The 20,116-nt window shown below is 38.2% G+C and overlaps 1 protein-coding gene across 1 annotated transcript in view; it reads left to right on the forward strand.

The window, feature by feature from the left end:
- Positions 1 to 20,116, forward strand: part of SLC23A2 (solute carrier family 23 member 2) — a 142,680-nt gene that overhangs the window by 68,962 nt on the left and 53,602 nt on the right. Inside the window, exons 3-4 of the mRNA XM_027559429.1 lie at positions 2,040 to 2,138; positions 19,160 to 19,276. Of these exons, the coding sequence (XP_027415230.1) occupies positions 2,040 to 2,138; positions 19,160 to 19,276 (216 nt within the window). The remainder of the gene's footprint in view (positions 1 to 2,039; positions 2,139 to 19,159; positions 19,277 to 20,116) is intronic.

Genomic DNA, 20,116 nt, shown 5'->3' on the forward strand with positions numbered 1-20,116 from the left:
ATTTTGACTTTTCTGGATCCTTTCCCACATATTTTGGAGAGATAGAGAGGGTATTAAAATTGTTTTTTTTTTTTTTATCATAATCCGGATAATTGTAGGCTTATACTTGTGACTTAAAAAAAAACCAACAGAATTTCTTGGACTTGTTTCCTTGTCAGTGCATCAGTTTTATGCTTCTATTTTTTATTTTATTTTATCATTTATTTATTTTTGACTGTGCTGGGTCTTCGTTGCTGTGTCGGCTTTCTCTTCTTTGTCAGGTATGGGCTGTTCTCTAGTTGCTGTGCACAGGGCTCTCATTGCAGCGGCTTTTCTTGTTGCAGTGCTCTAGGGTGCACAGGCTCAGCAGTTGCAGCACAACAGGCTTGGTTGCCCCGCAGCACATGGGATCTTCTCAGATCAGGGATCAAACGCATGTCCCCTGCACTGACAGGCAGATTCCTAACCACTGGACCACCGGGAAAGTCCGTTTTATTCTTTAAAATGGCTGAATATTGAGAATTCCTTAGCTGTCCAGTGCTTTGGATTTGTTACTTTCACTGCTGTTGGCCAGATTCAAGCCCTGGTTGGGGAACTAAGATCCTGCAGGCTGTGCAGCGTAGCCAAAAAAATTTTTTTAATGGCTGAATGCTATTCTTGAAATAGATACATGATACTTTAACAATGACTTTTTGATAAACATTTATGGTTTTCCAAGTATTCAGCATTTTAAGTAATGCTGTAGTCATCAACTGTGAACATATATATTGCATAGATATTTCTGGAGGATAAGTTTCTGTAAGTAAAATTGCTGGCTCCAAGAAAATGCCTATTTCAAATCCCAGTGCTAAGTTACTCTCCAGAAAGCTCATTCCACCAGGAACATAATCTCTCTACGCCCTGGTCAACACCAGATTCCTCTTTTAAAATTTCCTCCTGATTTATGTTAAAAAATAAAATTATATTTTGTAACTTTTGTAGTTTTAGCTAAGGTTGAACGGGTTTTTGTTTGTCTCATTGGATATTTTACTTTTTTTTCCTATGGATAGATTCCTATCCTTTGGGTTATTTGTAGGTATTCTTTTTGAATTACTAGTACCAATCATTTGTTATGTGTTGCCCTGTTTTCTCTTACACCATCACTCATCTTTTTACATCTCCTTAGTGTATTTTATCACACTAGAATTTAAACTTTTAATGTAGTTTTTCTTTTTTTCCTCAGTATTTAAAAAATGTAGTTGTGTTGTTATTCACACATAAAATCACTTTCAGTATTATTTTTTTCAAGATAATTTTTAAAAAATGGAATCACTAAGCTAAAGACTGAAAATATTTTCAGATATTTGCTGCAGTCAGCCAGGACCTAAGTTGCACCTCACCAAGGGTAGGCATGAAGAAGGTCATGACCTACCAAGTGGCCAGGTTTTCTTTGAATCTCAGGATAACTTCTAGTCCTTATCTTGAGGGTCTAGAAACTCAATTTTGTTGTCATAGACAGCCACTACCTATCCACATCCCCTCAGTGCCACAAAGAAGTGGACATACCAGTGGGCTAGTTTATTTAATTGCTGTGAGAAATATAAATTAGTAAATGAGGGTAACAGCAGTGCATGAATTGCTCGAACTGGCATACATTTCTTCCCTGTAGGGACATAGAAGTTGTTAATCTGGCATTGGGAAAGGACCTTAACCAAGGCCGCTCAGGATGCTTCTCACCTGCTCAGAAATTGTAGCATTGTCCTCACACCCAAGCCTCCCTTGTCCCTAGAGGCTGCTGGGGTCCTGCCCCTTATAGTTCCTCAGAGCGTTCCATTTCTGGTGTCCTTCAGCTGACTCCCATTCACGTATCCTCATTCTATAGGACACATGATGCATTCCCATCAGAAACATGTGTGGTCCCTGGTGCATATGTGTATGTCAGGAGCTTCATTTAAGAAAACTTAAAACTTGGCTAGTCTGATAGGGGAATTCATGCAGTTATTTTCTTTGAGGGAAAACATTTTTATACAACAGAGTGGTATAGGGTGAAACAAACCTCTGAATGAATTGTTTCTCTTCAGGTGGTGATCAATGGAGGGGCCACATCCAGTGGTGAACAGGACAATGAAGACACCGAGCTCATGGCAATATATACAACAGAAAACGGCATCGCAGAAAAGGTACCTCTTTCATCAGCCCCATCCATTCACCCACTACTATACAAGGAAGATCCTATATAAGGAAGTGGGTATCCATCTGGAGTTTTTGTCTCTTCCTTTCTGAGTGTATATGTGTTTGTGTTCTTTATAATGGAAATAGAAGGAGTGATAAGGAATAGTACTTAGAAATTTTTATTGTTTTAATGGCAATATTTAAGTCAGAACCATGTAGAGGTCTTTAACTAGATATTTTTAAACCTCAGCCAGGATCCCACAGTGAAGTGGTTAGGAGTTTGAGGTCTGTCGTTAGGTCTGGATACTAATATGACTCCAATCCTGAGGGAATTACTTAAGCTTTCTGGGTATTAGTTTCCTCACCTCTAAAATGGATATAAAAATATCAGCATCTGCCGTAAAGTTGTGGGTATTGAAATAATATATATAAAGTTATTAGCATTGTGCCTGGTACATACTGTTCAATTCTGTTCGGTCGCTCAGTTGTGTCCGACTGTTTGCGACCCCGTGGACTGCAGCACACAGTACATACTGTGTACAGTAAATAAAAGACACCAGTAGATAAGTTATGTAGACTGTGAAAATGCCTTGAACAAAGATATTTGAGAATCACACACTGAAGTGGGTGATCCCTCATCCCATCTGCTTGGCAAATCAGTCTGTGTGACCATAGAATGTATGACCATATTCATAGGGGCCTGGAGAAAGCTGCCCAGAGAGGATCCGCATGCCGTAATTTCTTTTTCTCTTTGTATCTGCTACTGTGTCTGATATATGTGAAAAGTATAATAACATGGAATTTCCAGACTGCTTTGCAGCCCTTAGACGTCTCAATTTCATTTGAGTTTCATTTGACAGATTTTTAAGACAGATTTTATTTTTTATCATTAACTTATATAATGATGTGTTATATTCTAGAATTGCTATATTATACTATAGACAGTGTATACTGTGTATTCTAATAACAGACCCCTGGGAAGTTGATATATACAAATATAATTCCTAGCTCAGGTACTAGTGCAGTAAGTATACAGTACAATCACAAAAATGGTAAAGAACAAAATAAATTATGTTGAAATTCTTAAATAATCAAATTTTTGTGTCTGTAATTTCTTTTTCTCTTTCTCTCTTTTTCTTTCTTTTCTAGTTTGAGAGATGGAAATTTCATTTTTGGCTATCTTGACCAATATTGCTGTTGTTTGGTCAAGCTATTATAAGTTACGTGAATCTTAATTATAGATTCATGCCAAGATGTTGAAATTTCTATAGTACTGATTTCCGAGTTGCTCCTCAGAGCATGGAGATGGGAGCAGCCATTGTTGAGGCTTTGGTCTGCAGCAGAGACTCTTTACATAGGGCAGGATCTGGGGGCTTACTCCTTATCTGGCTTGAGTTTCAACATCCTAGAGACACATTTTGTAGCAAAGTGCTTCTGTCTTTTACAGACTTGTTGAACTCCATCCTAACCACAGATATTTGATCCTTAATCAGAGAGTCACCAGAATTTCCAGGCTGAAGGCTGTCATGATTTTAGATGTTCATTATCCAGGAATTGATGGCTCTCTTTTGAAATGATTGATAGAGTATTAATTTTTCAGGTTGTAAAATATCTGTAGGTGTACCTTTTACTGATCTGCTGGCAGGAAAAACGTCTAGTACGGTAATGTTAGCACGTTTATGCTAGACATTTATTGTTCGGGTGAACATTTTCTTTATCATCTGAACTTTAATCGGTGTGTATTTCCTTGAACACTAGTGAAATAGAATATCTTCCTATTTTACTGGTCCTTTTTCTTTTCCTACGAAATGGCAAGAATAGTAAGAATTCTCGTACGTTGAATAGTGCCAAAGGTCCAGACCCTTAGCTTCAGCAGCCTGTCACATTTAGTCCTCTTAGCAACCCTGTGAGAAAGGTACCATCACTATCCTTGTTTTAAAGGTGAAGAAAATGAAATATTAGGTCTTTTGTTGTCTTGAATTTGTGTAAAGAAAACTTGACACCAGAGATTTTACTCTTTGGGATCTTGCTTTTCAGATGGCATTGAAAGGCTCTCTGAACACTTGACTATGAAATAAGAATGAACCATTCAAGGAAAGACAAAAGAACTGAAAGCAAGAGATTCTGTCCCATGTGTTCTCCATATCCGTAGGGTTTCTTAGCTGTTCATTTTAATGTACTTACTTATTTTATTAAAAACTTTGCTTTTCTGGTGTCCATTAAAACTCTTGAATTTCTTTTTTTTTTTTTTTTTTACTGCAAAGAAAATTTTATTTTATATATATTACTAGTCATGAATTTGTCATTATGACATAAATGCTGCCCAGTGCCATTAAGCAAATGGCATGACCATTTTATGTCCACAATTCACTTCTCTATTTACAAACATAGTTTTCATAATTTATAAAAGTGTATCTCTCAGTGAAGGTTGAACATTGAGATGCAACCTAGCATCCATAATATCTGCTGTTCTGCAAATATCAATGTAGGACAGAAGTATTTATTCCCCTTTCATCTGAGTGACCTTACGTGGGAAAAAAAAAAATTCTGGCTAATCTGATATTAGCTATAAGAGACTCATTTTGGAATTTGCTCAAAGGGATTTTTTTGCTGAAAAGACCAGAAGGTTAGTGCCCCAGATCATCAATCATAAGTCCGTAGGATGATGTTGGGACTCATGTCCAGTACTTTCTTAGTATGGACCTCAGTATCATTAGGATTCTTCAGTTAGGGAGGCTGAGGGACTTGAACTTCATAATGAGGGTGTTTGTTTTTTAAGTTTTAACCTTTTTAAATTTATGAACCATGCAGATTCTCTCTCTCTCTCTTTAACACCAAAAACATTTTGTATTGGGATATAGCCAATTAACAATATTGTGATAGTTTCAGGTGAACAGTGAAGGAACTCAGCCATATGTATACATATATCCATTCTCCCCCTAATCCCCCTCTGTCCAGGCTGGCACATAACATTGAGCAGAGTTCCATGTGCTATACAATAAGTTTTTGTTGGTTATCTGTTTTAAATATAGCAGTGTGTACATGACCTTCCCAAAGTCCTTAACTATCCCTTCCCCATGGCAACCATGAGTTTGTTTTCTAAGTCTGTGAGTCTCCTTCTGTTTTGTGAGTAAGTTCATTTGTATCATTTTAGATTCCACACATAAGGGATGTCATATGATATTTCTTCTCTGTGTGACTTACTTCACTCAGTATACACTCTCTAGGTCCATCTATGTTGCTGCAAATGGCCTTATTTCATTCTTTTTGATGGCTGGGTAATATTCCATTGTATATATGTACCACATCTTCTTTATCCATTCCTCTGTCAATTGACATTTAGATTGTTTCCGTGTCTTGACCATTGTAAACAGTGCTGCAATGAACAGTGGCATGCATGTGTCTTTTCAGGCCATGTTTTTCTCTGGGTATATGCCCAGAAGTGGAACTGCGGGGTCATATGGTAGCTCATAGTTTTAGTTTTTTAAGGAACCTCCATACTGTTCTCTGTAGTGGCTGTATTTTACATTCCCACCAACAGCACGGAAGCATTCCCTTCTCTCCACACCCTCTCCAGCATTTGTTGTTTGTGGATTTTTTGATGATAGCCATTCTGGCTAGTGTGAGGTGATATCTCATTGTAGTTTTGATTTGCATTCTCTAATAACTAGCAATTTTGAACATCTTTTCATGTGCCTGTTGGCCATCTGTAGAGAAATGTCTATTCAGGTCTTCTGCCCATTTTTGAGTGGGTTGTTTGTTTTGATGCTATTAAATGTCATAAAGAAAGAAAGAAAGTGAAGTCACTCAGTCATGTCCGACTCTTTGCAAACTCATGGACTGTAGGCTACCAGGCTACTCCATCCATAGGATTTTCCAGGCAAGAATACTGAAGTGGGTTGCCATTAAATGTCATAAACTCTTTGTAAATTTTGGAAACTAATCCCTCATCAGTCCCATTATTTGCAAATATTTTCTCCCAATCTGTGGGTTGTCTTTTTGTTTTGTTTATTGTTTCCTTTGCTGTGTAAAAGCTTTTGAGTTTAAGTAGGTCCAGTTTGTTTATTTTTGCTTTTGTTTCCATTAGTCTGGGAGATGAGTTAAAAAAGACATTGCTGTGATTTATGTCAGAGTGTGGTCTGCCTATGTTTTCCTCTAAGAGTTTATAGTGTCCAGCTGAACATTTAGATCTTTAATCCACTTTAAGCTTATTTTTGTGTATGGGGTCAAAGAATGATCTAATATTTTTTACATGTGGTTTTCCATTTTTACTAGCATCATTTATTGAAGAGACTGTCATTCCCACATTGTGTAGTCTTGCTTCTTTTGTCATAGATTAATTGACTATAGGTGCATGGGCTTATTTCTGTTTTTTTTTTTTTTTTATCCTGTTCTGTTGATCTATTCCTATTTTTGTGCCAGTACCATACTGTCTGGTTGACTGTGGCTTTGTAATATAGCCTGAAGTCAGGGAGCCTGATTCCTCCAGCTCTGTTTTTCTTTTTCAGGATTGCTTTAGCTGTTCATGGTCTTTTGTATCTCCATACAAATCTTGAAATTTTTTGTTCTAGTACTGTGGAAAATGCCATTGGTAATTTCATAGAGATTGCATTGAATCTATAGATTGCTTTGGGTAGTATAGTTATTTTAACAATATGAGTTCTTTCAATCCATGAACATGGTATATCTTTCCATCTGTTTGTCGTCCAATTTCTTTCATCCGTATCTTAACGGTTTCGGGAGTACAGGTCTTTTGTCCCTTAGGTAGGTTTATTCTTAGGTATTTTATTCTTTTTGATGCGATAGTAAATGGAATTGCTTCTTGTAATTCTCTTTCTAATCTTTCATTGTTAGTGTATAGAAATGCAACAGACTTTTTGTGTATTAATTTTGTAACCTGCAAGTTTACCAAATTCATTGATGACTTCTAGTAATTTTCTGGTAGCATCTTTGGGATCTTCTGTGTATAATATATCATCTGTAAACAGTGACAGTTTAACGTTTTATTTTCCAATTTGGATTCCCTTTACTTCTTTTTCTTCTCTGATTGCTGTAGCTAGGACTTTCAGAACTATATTGATTAAAAGTGGTGAGAGTGGACATCCTTGTCTTGTTCCTGATCTTAGAGGGAATGCTTTCAGCTTTTCACATTAAGTATGATGTTAGCTGTGGGTTTGTCATATATGGCCTTTATTATGTTGAGGTTTGTACTCTCTGTGCCCACTTTCTGGAGAGTTGTTTTTTTTTTTTTTTTTTAATAATTTATTTCGGAGGCGGCAGGACGCGCGCGGCCCGGCGCAGAGCGCCGCTCAGGCCTCACGTCCGGGCCACCCGCGTCGACCCGCCCTCTGCCCGCCGGCCCGCCGCCTGGCGCGGCGCGCCGGGAAGCGGAGTCCGCGATAGCCCGCCCGGCCGCCGCCGGCCTGGAGAGTTTTTATTATAAATGAGCACTGGATTTTGTCTAAAGCCTTTTCTGCATCTATTGAGATGATTATATGGTTTTTATTCTTCAATTTAATTGATTTACAGATGTTGAAAATCCTTGCATCCCTGGGATGAATCCCACTTGATCCTGGTGTATGATCTTTTTAATGTGTTGTTGGATATGGATTGCTAGTATTTGTTTTGCATCTATGTTCATCAGTGATACTGGTCTCTAGTTTTCTTCCTTTTTTTTTGTCATATCTTTGCTTTAAAACGAGTTGGTAAGTATTCCTTCCTCTGTGGCCTTTTGGAACAGTTTCAGAAGGATAGATGTTAACTGTTCTCTTAAATGCTTGATAAAATTAGCCTGTGAAGCTGTCGGGTCCTGGATTTATGTTTTTGGGGAGGTTTTTAATCATGGTTTCAATTTCAGTGCTTGTGCCTGATCTGTTCATATTTTCTTTCTGTTTCTTCCTGGTTCAGTCTGGGGGCACTGTACCTTTCCAAGAGTTTGTCCATTTCTTCCAGGTTGTCCATTTTATTGGCATGCAGTTGTTCATAGTAGTCTCTTTTCATTTCTAATTTTACTGCTTTGAGTTCTCTCCATTTGTTTTTTTTTTTTTTTTAATGAATCTGGCTAAAGGTTTATCAATCTTGTTTATCTTTTCAAAGAACCAGCTTTTAGTTTCATTGATCTTTGTGATTGTTTTCTTTGTTTCTATTTCATTTATTTCTGCTCTGACTTTTATGATTTCCTTCCTTCTACTAACTTTAGGTTTTGTTTGTTTTTCTTTATCTAGTTGTTTTAGGTGTAAGGTTAAGTTGTCAATTTGAAATTTTTTCTTGTTTCTTGAAGTAAGATTGTATTGTAACTACTTTTGCTGCATCTAGTAGGTTTTGAGCTGTTGTGCTTGCATTTTCATTTGTCTGTAGGTTTTTTTTTTTTTTTTTCTTTTGATTTCTTCAGTGAACCAGTGGTTGTTTAGTAGCATATTGTTTAGCTGCCATGTGTTTGTGTTTCTTAGAGGTTTTTTCCTTGTAGTTTATTTCTCATCTCATAGCACTGTGATCAGAAAAGAAGCTTGATATGATTTCGATTTCCTTAAATTTGCCAAGGCTTGCCTTGTGGCCCAGCATGTGGTCAATCCTGGAGAATGTTCTGTGTGCACTTGAGAAAAATGTGAAGTCTGCTGCTTTTGGATGGGATTCTTTATAAATAACAATTAAGTCTAAGTCGTCTAAAATATCCTAGGTGGCAAGAATACACAGAAGAACTATAGGAAAAAAATCTTAATGACCCGGATAATCACAATGGTGTGATGACTCACCTAGAGCCAGACACCCTGGAGTCCGAAGTCAAGTGGGCTTAGGAAGCATCACTACAAAGAAAGCTAGTGGAGGTGATGGAGTTCCAGCTGAGCTATTTCAGATCCTAAAAGATGATGCTATGAAAGTGTTGTACTCAATATGCCAGCAAATTTGGAAAACTCAGCAGTAGCCACAGGATTGGAAAAGGTCAGTTTTCATTCCAATCTCAATGAAAGGCAATGCCAAAGAATGTTCAAACTACCACACAATTCACTCATTTCACAGGCTAGCAAAGTAATGCTGAAAATTCTCCAAACTTGACTTCAACAGTATGTGAACCGAGAACTTCAAGATGTTCAAGCTGGATTTAGAAAAGGCAGAGGAACCAGAGATCAAATTGCCAACATCTGTTGGGTCATAGAAAAAGCAAGAGAATTCTAGCAGAACATCTACTTCTTCTTCATTGACTACACTACAGCCTTTGACTGTGTGGATCACAACAACCTGAGGAAAATTCTTAAAGAGATGGGAATACCAGACCACCTTACCTGTCTCCTGAGAAACTTGTATGCAGGTCAAGAAGCAGCAGTTAGAACCAGACATGGAACAATGGACTGGTTCAAAATTGGGAAAAGACTATATCAAGGCCATATATTGTCACCTTGCTTATTTAACTTTTATGCAGCGTGCATCATGTGAAATGCTGGGCTGGATGAAGCACAAGCCAGAATCAAGATTACAGGGAGAAATATCAATAACCTCAGACATGCAAATGACACCACCCTTATGGCAGAAAGTGAAGAGGAGCTAAAGAGTCTCTTAATGAAAATGAAAGAGGAGAGTGAAAAAGCTGGCTTAAAACTCAACATTGAAAAAGCGAAGATCGTGGCCTCTGGTCCCATCACTTCATGGCAAATACATAGGGAAACAATGGAAACAGTGACAGATTTTATTTTTTGGGGCTCCAAAATCACTGCTGATGGTGACTGCAGCCATGAAATGAAAAGACACTTGCTTCTTGGAAGGAAAGCCATGACAGAGCTAGACAGCATATTAAAAAGCAGAGACATCACTTTACCACCAAAGATCCGTATAGTCAAGGCTATGGTTTTTCCAGCAGTCATGTATGGATGTGAGAGCTGGACCAATAAGAAGGCTGAGCACCAAAAGTTGGTGTTTTTGAACTGTGATGTTGGAGAAGACTCTTGAGAGTCCCTTGGACTGCAAGGAGATCAAACCAGTCAGTCGTAAAGGAAATCAGTCCTGAGTATTCATTGGAAGGAGTGATGCTGAAGCTGAAGCTCCAGTGCTTTGGCCACCTGATGCGAAGAGCTGACTCATTAGAAAAAATCCTGATGCTGGGGAAGATTGAAGGCAGGAGAAGAAGGGGATGACAGAGGATTAAATGGTTGTATGGCCTCATCGACTCAGTGGATGTGAGTTTGAGCAAGCTCCGGAGATAGTGAAGGACAAGGGAAACTGATGTGCTGCAGTCCATGGGGTTGAAAGAGTCGGACATGACTGAGTGACTGAACAACAACAACAAAGGCCTGCATTTCCTTACTGATTTTCTGTCTGAATGATCTGTCCATTGTTGAAAGTGGGATATCAAAGTCTTCCACTATTAATTTTGTTACTGTCGATTTCTCCCTTTATGTTTGTTTGTATTTGTCTTACATATTGAGGTGCTTCTGTGTTGGGTGCATATATATTTATAATTGTTATTGAACTCTTGATCATTATGTAGTGTCCTTCTTTGTCTCTTATAACAGTCTTTGTTTTAAAGTTTGTTTTGTCTGATATGGGTATTGCTACTCCAGCTTTCTTATGATTTCTATTTGCATGAAATACCTTCTCCCATCCCCTTATTTTCAGTCTGTAAGTATCCCTAGGTATGAAGTGGGTCTCTTATAGACAATATATATTTGGGTCTTGTTTTTGTGTCCACTCAGCCAGTTTATGTTTTGGTTGGTGCATTTAATTCATTTACATTTAAGGTAATTATTGATATATATGATCCTACTCTGATTTTTTTGTTTGGGGTTTATTTTTTATAGATCAGTTCCTTCTCTTGTGTTTCCTGCCCAGAGAAGTTCCTTTTGCATTTGTTGTAAAACTGATTTAGTGGTGCTGAATTCTCTTAATTTTGCTTGTCTGGAAAGCTTTTGATTTCAATATCAAATCTGAAAGAGTCTAGTTGGGTAGGGTATTCTTAGTTGTAGGTTCTTCCTTTTTATCATTTGAAATATATTATGCCATTCCCTTCTGGCTTGTAGAGTTTCTGTTGAGAAATAGGCTGATAACCTTATAGGTTTTCCCTTGTATGTTATTTGTCTTTTTTCCCTTGTTTCTTTTAATGATTTATCTTTAATTTTTGTCAGTTTGATTACCATGTGTTTTGATGTGTTCCTCCTTGGGTTTATCCTTCCTGGGACTCTGCTTCCTGAACATGATTGACTATTTCCTTTCCCATGTGGGGATGTTTTCACCTGTTATCTCTTCAGATATTTTCTTGGGTCCTTTCTCTTTTCTCCTTCCGGGACCCATATAATGTGAATATTGGTGTGTTTAATGTTGTCCCAGAGGTCTGTTAGGCTGTCTTCATTTCTTTTCATTCTTTTTCCTATATTCCATTTTGCAGCATTGATTTCTATCATTCTATCTTCCAGGTCACTTATCCATTCTTCTGCTTCAGTTATTCTGTGCTTGATTCTGTCTAGTGTATTGTTCATCTCTGTTTGTTTGTTCTTTAGTTCTTCTAGGTCCTTGGTAAACATTTCTTGCATCACCTTAATCTTCACCTCCAGTCTTTTTCAGAGATGCTGAATCATCTTCACTGGCATTATTCTGAATTCTTTTTCTGGGAGGTTGCCTATCTCCATTTCATTTAGTTGTGTTTCTGGGTATTTATCTTGTTTCTTCATCTGGTACATAATCCTATGTCATTTTGGGTAGTTTTCTGTGATTGTGGTATTAGTTCTAGAGGCTGATGGGATTGTGGTTATTTCTTCTGTCTGCCATCTGGTAGATGAGAATAAGAGGCTTGTATAAGCTTCCTAATGGTAGGGACAGGCTGTGGGGGAAACTGGGTCTTGGTCTGGTGGGCAGGGCTGTGCTTAGTAAAACTTGAATACAATTGTCTGCTGATGGGTGGGGCTATGCTCCCCTCCCTGTTAGTTGTTTGGCCTGAGGTGACCCAGTCCTGGAGTCTATAGGTTTCTGTAGTAGGACTATCAGCGACCTCCAAGAGGGCTTAGAGTGTCCCTGTCTCCATGGCAGGCCACTGCCAGCCCATGCTTCTACAGGAGACCCTCAAACACCCACAGGTATGTCTGACTCAGTCTTCTGTGGGGTCACTCCTCCTTTCCTTTGGGACCTGGTGTGCACAAGATTTTGTTTGTGCCCTCTAAGAATCTCTTGTTCCCCCCAGTCCTATGGGAGCTCTGTAATCAAATCCCACTGGCCTTGAAAGTCAGATTCCCTGGGGATTCCCAGTCCCTTGGCCAGATCCCCAGGCTGGGGAGCCTGATGTGGGGCCTAGAATCTTCACAACAGTGGGGAGCTTCTTTGCTATAATTGTTCTCCAATTTGTGAGTCGCCCACCTGGCAGGTATAGGATTTGATTTTATCATAATTATTCCCCTCCTACCATTTCGTTTTGGCTTCTCCTTTGTCCCTGGATACTGGTATCTTTTTTAGTGGGTTCTGGTGTCTTCTGTCAATGGTTGTTCAATAGCTAGTTGCGATTTCGGTGCTCATATGTAAAATGAGTGGGAATTTACTACTGGTCTTGGACAGTCTCCTGGAGAGGTGGAGGTGGCTGCGTTACATGCTGGGGAGTGTTTTCTACCTTGTGAAGCCAGTGAGGGTGGGTGCCATTGCGGAGGCTCCTCCTCCTCACTTCCAGATTTTCTTTACCTTTTATTACCGTTTGTTCTTGAGCATACTTGTTTAACATAAACAGCCCAAAATTGTATTAAAAAGTTTGAAATGTGCTGCTTCCATTCTTGGTCTCCCGAGCATAACTGACAACTGGCAGTCTGATGTGTGTATTCCACATGCTTTTCCACTCATGAACACACATATCTGAGAGTGTTGTACTATAGACAGTGAGCTACTAGTCTCTACCCCACCTACATAACGGGTATACCTCACTAGGTTACTAAATGTATATGGAATTTTTTTATTTTTAAAAATTAATTTTAATATTTTGAATAGATAATCTCATGATTTAAAAAATCATTTGCTGTATATACACCTATTATTTCTGAACTGTTTGAAAGTAAATTACAGACATAATACTCCTTTTTCCCTAAATATTTCAGTGTGTATTTCTAAAAACAAGGACGTTAGAATATTCACATTGATAAAACTATTATTGATAATAGATCTCATTAATTGTAATTTTAAAATAAAGCTTAATAATTTTCACTTATCTACCGTGAACAATAACAAAATTGGTGATTTTTCTTCCTTCCCTTTTCTTCTACTATCTGATTTTGGTCAGAAATACTACTTACACTTTCCATTATAATTGATTTGTCAGCTTTCAGTATCATGCTTTGACTTCCAACTATATTAGATTACAATTTACTGCTTGCCTTTTTCTTTTCCTCTCTCACATTTTGTTAATTGTAATGTTTGTATCTTTTTGGTGCATGTGAGTTTTATACATTCTGGTTACCTACTTCCTACTTTTAGTTTTATTTCTACAGCTAATTTGAGTCAAACCTTTTGCTGATTTTCACCAGTAATTTCTTGGTTGACTGAAGTTCATCCTCCTGGCCCTTGATATTAAAGTGTAGTCCATGAATCAGCTTTGTTGACATCATTACCTACAAGCTTGTTAGAAATGTAGAATCTCTGCCCCAACCAAAACCTGCTGAATCAGAATTTGCATTTTCATATGATTCCTATGTGATTTGATATGTTCATTAAAGTTAGAGAAATAACACTGAAGAACTGAATCAGGGGAATAATTTTGGATGAGAATTTATCTATAGCATTTAGGCTTAAAGGAAAGTTTGGCTGTATGTAAAATCTTTAGGACATTGTTTAGATCCTGACTCAAATAAATCAGCTGTAACAAAATTTTAACATAGGATGAAAAATTTGTAATAAGCATTGGGTATTAGCTGATATGAAGAAATTTGATTTAGTTTGTAATGGTATTTCCGTTCTTTTTAAGGGTCTTTATCTGCTTAAGAGACATATATGTGTTTCTGAGCAAATATATGTATTTTGAGGATTCAGTTTAAAATAATCCATCCCTTTACTCCAGTAAAGTTAGAATGAGATGGGGAATAGGTTAAATAAGAATCCAGGGATAATAAATTTTGAAGCTGGAGCTGGGGATAGATATAGGGCAGGCATTTGATGTTTCTTCTACCACTGTATAGTTTTGAAAAATTATATAATATAAAATTAAGGAAATAATTGAATCATACCTTATTGTTTGCTCTTTTGTCATTTTCTGGTGTTGAAGATGGCTTTGAAGAACTCAGGCTGGTCTTTTTTTTCCCCCTTGTAAATCAATATCTTGATCTTTTTGCCTTTTCTGTGGATTATTTATCTTTTATATTCAGTAACTTTACTGACTGTCATATAATAATAGTCATAAGTTTTGAAGCTGACCTTCTGTGTCAGCTTTTCCTGGCACTTTCAGTATTTAGCTTCAAGTCTCCTGTTACTTCAGCAGTGTTGTCTTGAATTATATCTTTATTTTTTATTCTGGTTTCTTTTGGTTTTCTTATTTGGGGGCTCCATTTATGTCTGTTCTGGATCTACTTTGTCTGCCCTCTCTCACTTCTCTCTAATCTTGTTTTCTCTTATCCTTTTTTCATGTTGTCTTTCCCTCTTGTGCTCCTACCATTTTGATTTTTCTTTTTTTCCCCCTTCTGTCCAAATTCTTAAAACTCATGTTTTATTTCCCCTTTGTCCTTAAATTTCTTGACATACTAGATTCTTCTGTTGAGTTTTCAAAGATAGCTGAATCTTTTTTAATTAATTTATTGAAAACTTAGCGTATTTTTCTAATTTGCAAGCATATCCTTTAGTTCTTAGAAATTTTCTTATTTCTTTGATTCTTATATTCTGTTTTCTCCCATAAAAATTGTTCTTAACCTACATTTGTCTTTTTGTTATTTGGGGCACATGTTATTTGGGACTCTCAACCCGTTTGTTGAATTTTTTTTCCTATCCTGTTTTTAGTTCCTAAGGTCTTTTTTACTCTTTGTTTTTACTTACTGATTAGAGCTTTGAAAATGACATTTCTTTCCTCCCAGGTTCAAAATACTTTTGTGAAGAGACAGGTTTCTCCCCCTGCCAGTGTGTTTTCTTTCTACTACATGGACCTATTTCCTCTATTTGGCTCTTATTTTTGGAGGAATGTGAGGCAATAAAAAGATATGATTGTAGAATCATTGTGTGTGGATAAAGTTTTCTGTTCAGCCTTTCCACTGAATAGGGAGAGTTATCTTGTCACTGTAGGCTCTGTAGATGGTAGTGTTTTGTCTCTGAGGCTGATCAGATCATCTGGAAAGGAGTCCTCTAGTCTTCCTGTAGCTTCTGGCATTCTGGAAACAGATAAGGATCTCAACTGTTCATGCTTGTGGGTTAAAACCACACATAGTATTCCTCAGTCTGAGGTATTTCTGATTTGTATTCTTCAAATAATACATTTTTGTGTCTTGCAGGCTGAGGATAGCAGTTGGCAGGCAGCAGTGTGGCTGATTGGTTTGCAGAGTTAAATCCCATCTTTTTCCCATCCCTATCCTGTCTTCTGCCTTCAAGCATAGAGCATTTCTCAGCTTCCATTGGTCAACCAGCTCACTTCTTTATACCTTTCCCCTCCAGCACCTATGTTGTGGAGTCTTTCCCTCTCCCAGATGGGTCACAGCTCATACAGATGCTCTACGTATTCCAGAAATAATGGGGTATAGTCAGTTAACAATGTTACGATAGGGTGAATAGTGAAGGGACTCAGCCATACATATACATGTGTCCATTCTCCCCCAAACTCCCCTCTAATTCAGGCTGCCATAGAACACTGAGCAGAGTTCCATGTGCAATACAGTAGGCCCTTATTGGTTATCCACTTTAAATACAGGGTTTGTATATGTCCACCCCAAGCTCCATAACTCTCCCTCCTTCCATCTTCCCCCGATCCTCACTCCCTCACCCTCACTGTAAGTCTGTGAGTCTCTTCTGTTTTGCGAGTTCATTTCTTTCATTTCTTTTTAGATTCCACATAGAAGGGAAGTCATCCAATATTTCTCCTACTCTGTCTGACTTAATGTGATCATCTTTCAAAGAAACTTCTTGTTGGAGGTTTTTGTTTTTGCAGTTTTAAAATGGTTCATATTGTTCATGCTGTGATAACAGACTGTGGTACCATGGTCCACAGTGACCATTCTCCTTCTATCTCAGGGAGGGCAGTGTAGCATTTGTCTGACAGGCTTCACTGATCCCCTTGACCACACAATTTCCTGCTTTTTCTTGATATCATCAGTGGACATTGACATTAGTTCCATTACTGAGTTGTAGAACCACCCTCATTACTAAGAAAAATTGTGTGTATACAGTGTGTGTGTATGTGTGTATGTATATATATATATATATTTGTGTACACATCTTAATCTTAGCCCTCCAGGTTATAAAGAGGACAGATTCAGTCTTTTCAGTTCTGTTCATGTGTTTTATACGTAAAACTAGCCATTTGGGAATCATTAGAGTAATAATGCTTACAATACTATTTTAACAGATTATACTAATCTAATAAGTGTAGTGTTACTATACTCTGTTTTCAGACATTTCTTTTTGTTACTTTGTGAGCAGTAACACTCCTGCCTGTAGGCCCTATGATAGTGTTGAGTTGTCCTTTGTGTAGTGAGTCCAGTGTCCATTGTTGCATCATATCAAATGGTCAGCCTCGTTCAGAGATATCCAAGACTGGTTTAGGAGTCCCGAATCAGGTTCAATGATTGGCTTGGATGACTCACACTGACTCAGTGGACATGAATTTGAGCAAACTCAGGGAGATAGTGAAGGACAGGGAAACCTGGCATGCTGTAGTCCATGGGGTCGCAAAGAGTTGGGCATGACTTAGTGACTGAACAACAAAGCCGACTCATAGAATTCAGAAAAGCTTCTGGTTGTAGCTTATTTGAGAAAAAGGGTTCAGATTAAAATCGATTAAAAAAACCCATGTAGACACTGAGCAAACTTTCAGTTGTCCTCTTCCTAATGGAGTCATGTGGCAATGCTTAATTTCCCCCAAAACAATGTGTGAGGACACTCAAGAAGCGTTGCCAGGCCCTCTGGAGTCAAACTGATACCATGTGGCCCAAGGCCCCCATCGTCAATTGCACTGTTAGAATAATCTGTGAAGGGCTCAGGTAAACAAATGCACTCTTAAGAGGAAGGATATTCTAAAAACATTAAAGTATCTTCCAGGTGTCAGGTAAGGACCAAACTTTTCTTTCAAATGTTCAGGGTTTGAACAGCCCAGACCTGCTGAGTTAATCCTTTACTGCATATCACTGCATATCATGGCTTCCCTGGTGGCAATAGTAAAGAATCTGCCTGCAATGCAAGAGATGCGGATTCGATCCCTGGGTTGGGCAGATCCTCTGGAGAAGGTAATGGTTTCCCACTCCAGTATTCTTGCCTGGAGAATCCCCACGGACAGAGGGGTTTGGGGACCTGCCGATATCCATTGTTTGAATGGAAGAAAAATTCTTTCAGAAAGATCATATTCAGTTCACATTTGGATTAGATCAAATGTCCGTTTACTTTTGATATTTACCTTTAGGCTTTCGAGAGTGACGCTGAAGTGTGTCACTAATACAACACTCTTTGTTCAAGAGTATTTGGCCAGTGTATGTTCAAATTCCAGTGTAAGAAAAATGGAGTGATAAACAAGGAGTCAGCATCTTTCTCAGAATCTTTCTGTGGATCAGATCCATTGGAAAGTGGAACAAATTGGGCTAGATGTGACCAAGGTTTAGAATATTGTCATCTTTATCTCTTTTGTGGTACATCTTGTAATTTTGTTTCCTCTTAGGCGCTTTATTATTAAAAAACTTTAAAAGGCACATCTTGGATTCCAAGAAATTGTTAGTATGGTTTTAGAACAGGGTAACATTGAGGGTATATAGGGGAATCCCCCAAGTTTTCAGTTTGGCTCAGATACTGGATGAGTTCAGAAGTGACACTGAAGTTGATCAGAAATGTCTGGAGTATAACCTGTGGTCTCTGTAAAGATTCTGGTTTATAAAGCAGACAACACAACGTTAAAAAAAATCTTCAGTAATGGGGGTTGGTGGGGTTATCCTCAACTATAAATATATTTTTAGTCTTTTTTTTGAGCATCTTTAAATTTTTTTTCTTTTTTAAAATTTATTTTTTAATTGAAGGATAATCGTTTTACAGAATTGTATTGGTTTCTTTGAATCATAGTATCTGTATACCTTTGCTCTCTTCACTCACATTTGTGTCTGAGCAAAAGTGTTTTAAAAGAAGGATGTTTCCTGAGATTTCCTTAGTGGTCCAGTGGTTAAGAATCTGCGAGCCAGTGTAGAGGACATGGGTTTGATCCCTGGTCCAGGAAGATCCCACATGCCGTGGAGCAGCTAAGCCCATGTGCCACAACTGCTGAGCCCTGCACTGCAGCTACGGAAACCCGCATGCTCTGGACCCCATGCTCTGTGAAAAGAGAGGCCACTGCAATGAGAAGCCTGTTCAGCGCAACTCGAGAGTAGCCCCCACTTGCTGCAACTAGAGAAAGCCCACATATAGCAACAAAGACCCAGCACAGCCAAAAATAAAATTCAAAAATAAATAAAAGAAGGATGTTTAGGTACAAAAATCTTTTTCCTTGCAGGGATGGGTTGGGATAGGAGGGGCAGATTAGTGCTATTGAAAGTAGTTAGCATTTTATAATATTTCTTAATTCAGGTTACCACCCAAGGATGGTATCACTCATGCCATGGTACTACTTTGTGGTGTCAACCTTGGGAGCATCTCTCTCTATGCAGGAGGTGCCCAGGTTTGGGAGAAGCTCTGAGCAAGCTGGTTGCTCTTGGGGATGAGTTGACGGCAAGTGATACTGAGCCCCTAAATCCTGATAACAGACCGTCCCACTGAGTGTGCTTAACATTGTGTCAAAGGTAATAAAGGCTTAATTTTACATTAGAGTGACAGCCACTTTATAAAATTGTTTTTCAGTAACAGCCTATGCTGAGTTAACCTTAGACCTTGCTTTTATTGAACAACTTCTTTTTTCCCTTGCTCACAGAGCTCCCTTGCTGAGACCTTGGATAGCACTGGCAGTCTAGACCCCCAGAGATCAGATATGATTTATACCATAGAAGATGTTCCGCCCTGGTACCTGTGCATATTTCTGGGGTTGCAGGTAAGATGATTCCTTTGGAATGTAACCACCAGCAGATGCTTGAATTGTCTGTCTAGATTATTTAAAATTCAATTTTTATTTTTTACTTATTGACAGCGTTAAATTACTCTTTTAAGGATGATGAATGGTAATTGTTAATATGAATTTCAAAACAGTGAAAGGTAAATAGGAGGAGTGGGTTAACCATGATAGGAAAAAAGGAAAATATTCAGGGAATAAGCAATAGAAATGACATGGAAGGAAGGAAAAAAGATCATAGGTGTATGGAAAGGGGGAGAATAGAGGGAAGAGAATGTAGAGGAATAGAGATAAGAAGGATTAATGTTCATCTCTCATTCCTAGTTAACCAATCCATAGTCACTGTCAACTGCCGTGAAATATGGGTGGCATTAAGAAGTGCTATGTTGTCATAAAAAGGAATGCATTTGAGTCAGTTCTGATGAGGTGGATGAACCTAGAACCTATTATACAGAGTAAAGCGAGTCAGAAAGAGAAAGATAAACATCATATTCTAACACATATATATGGAATCTAAAAGAATGGTACTGAAGAATTTATTTACAGGGCAGCAATGAAGAAACAGACAGAGAATAGACTTATGGACATGGGGAGAGGGAAGGAGAGGGTGAGATGTATGGAAAGAGTAACATGGAAACTCACATTACCATATGTAAAATAGATAGCCAATGGGAATTTGCTGTATGGCTCAGGAAACTCAAATGGGGGCTCTGTATCAATCTAGAAGGGTGGGATGGTGCAGGAGATGGGAAGGAGGTTCAAAAGGGAGGGGATACATGTATACTTATGGCTGTTTCATGTTGAGGTTTGACAGAAAACAAC

The sequence above is a fragment of the Bos indicus x Bos taurus genome, chromosome 13 (assembly GCF_003369695.1).
Source record: "Bos indicus x Bos taurus breed Angus x Brahman F1 hybrid chromosome 13, Bos_hybrid_MaternalHap_v2.0, whole genome shotgun sequence".
Taxonomy (NCBI): domain Eukaryota; kingdom Metazoa; phylum Chordata; class Mammalia; order Artiodactyla; family Bovidae; genus Bos; species Bos indicus x Bos taurus.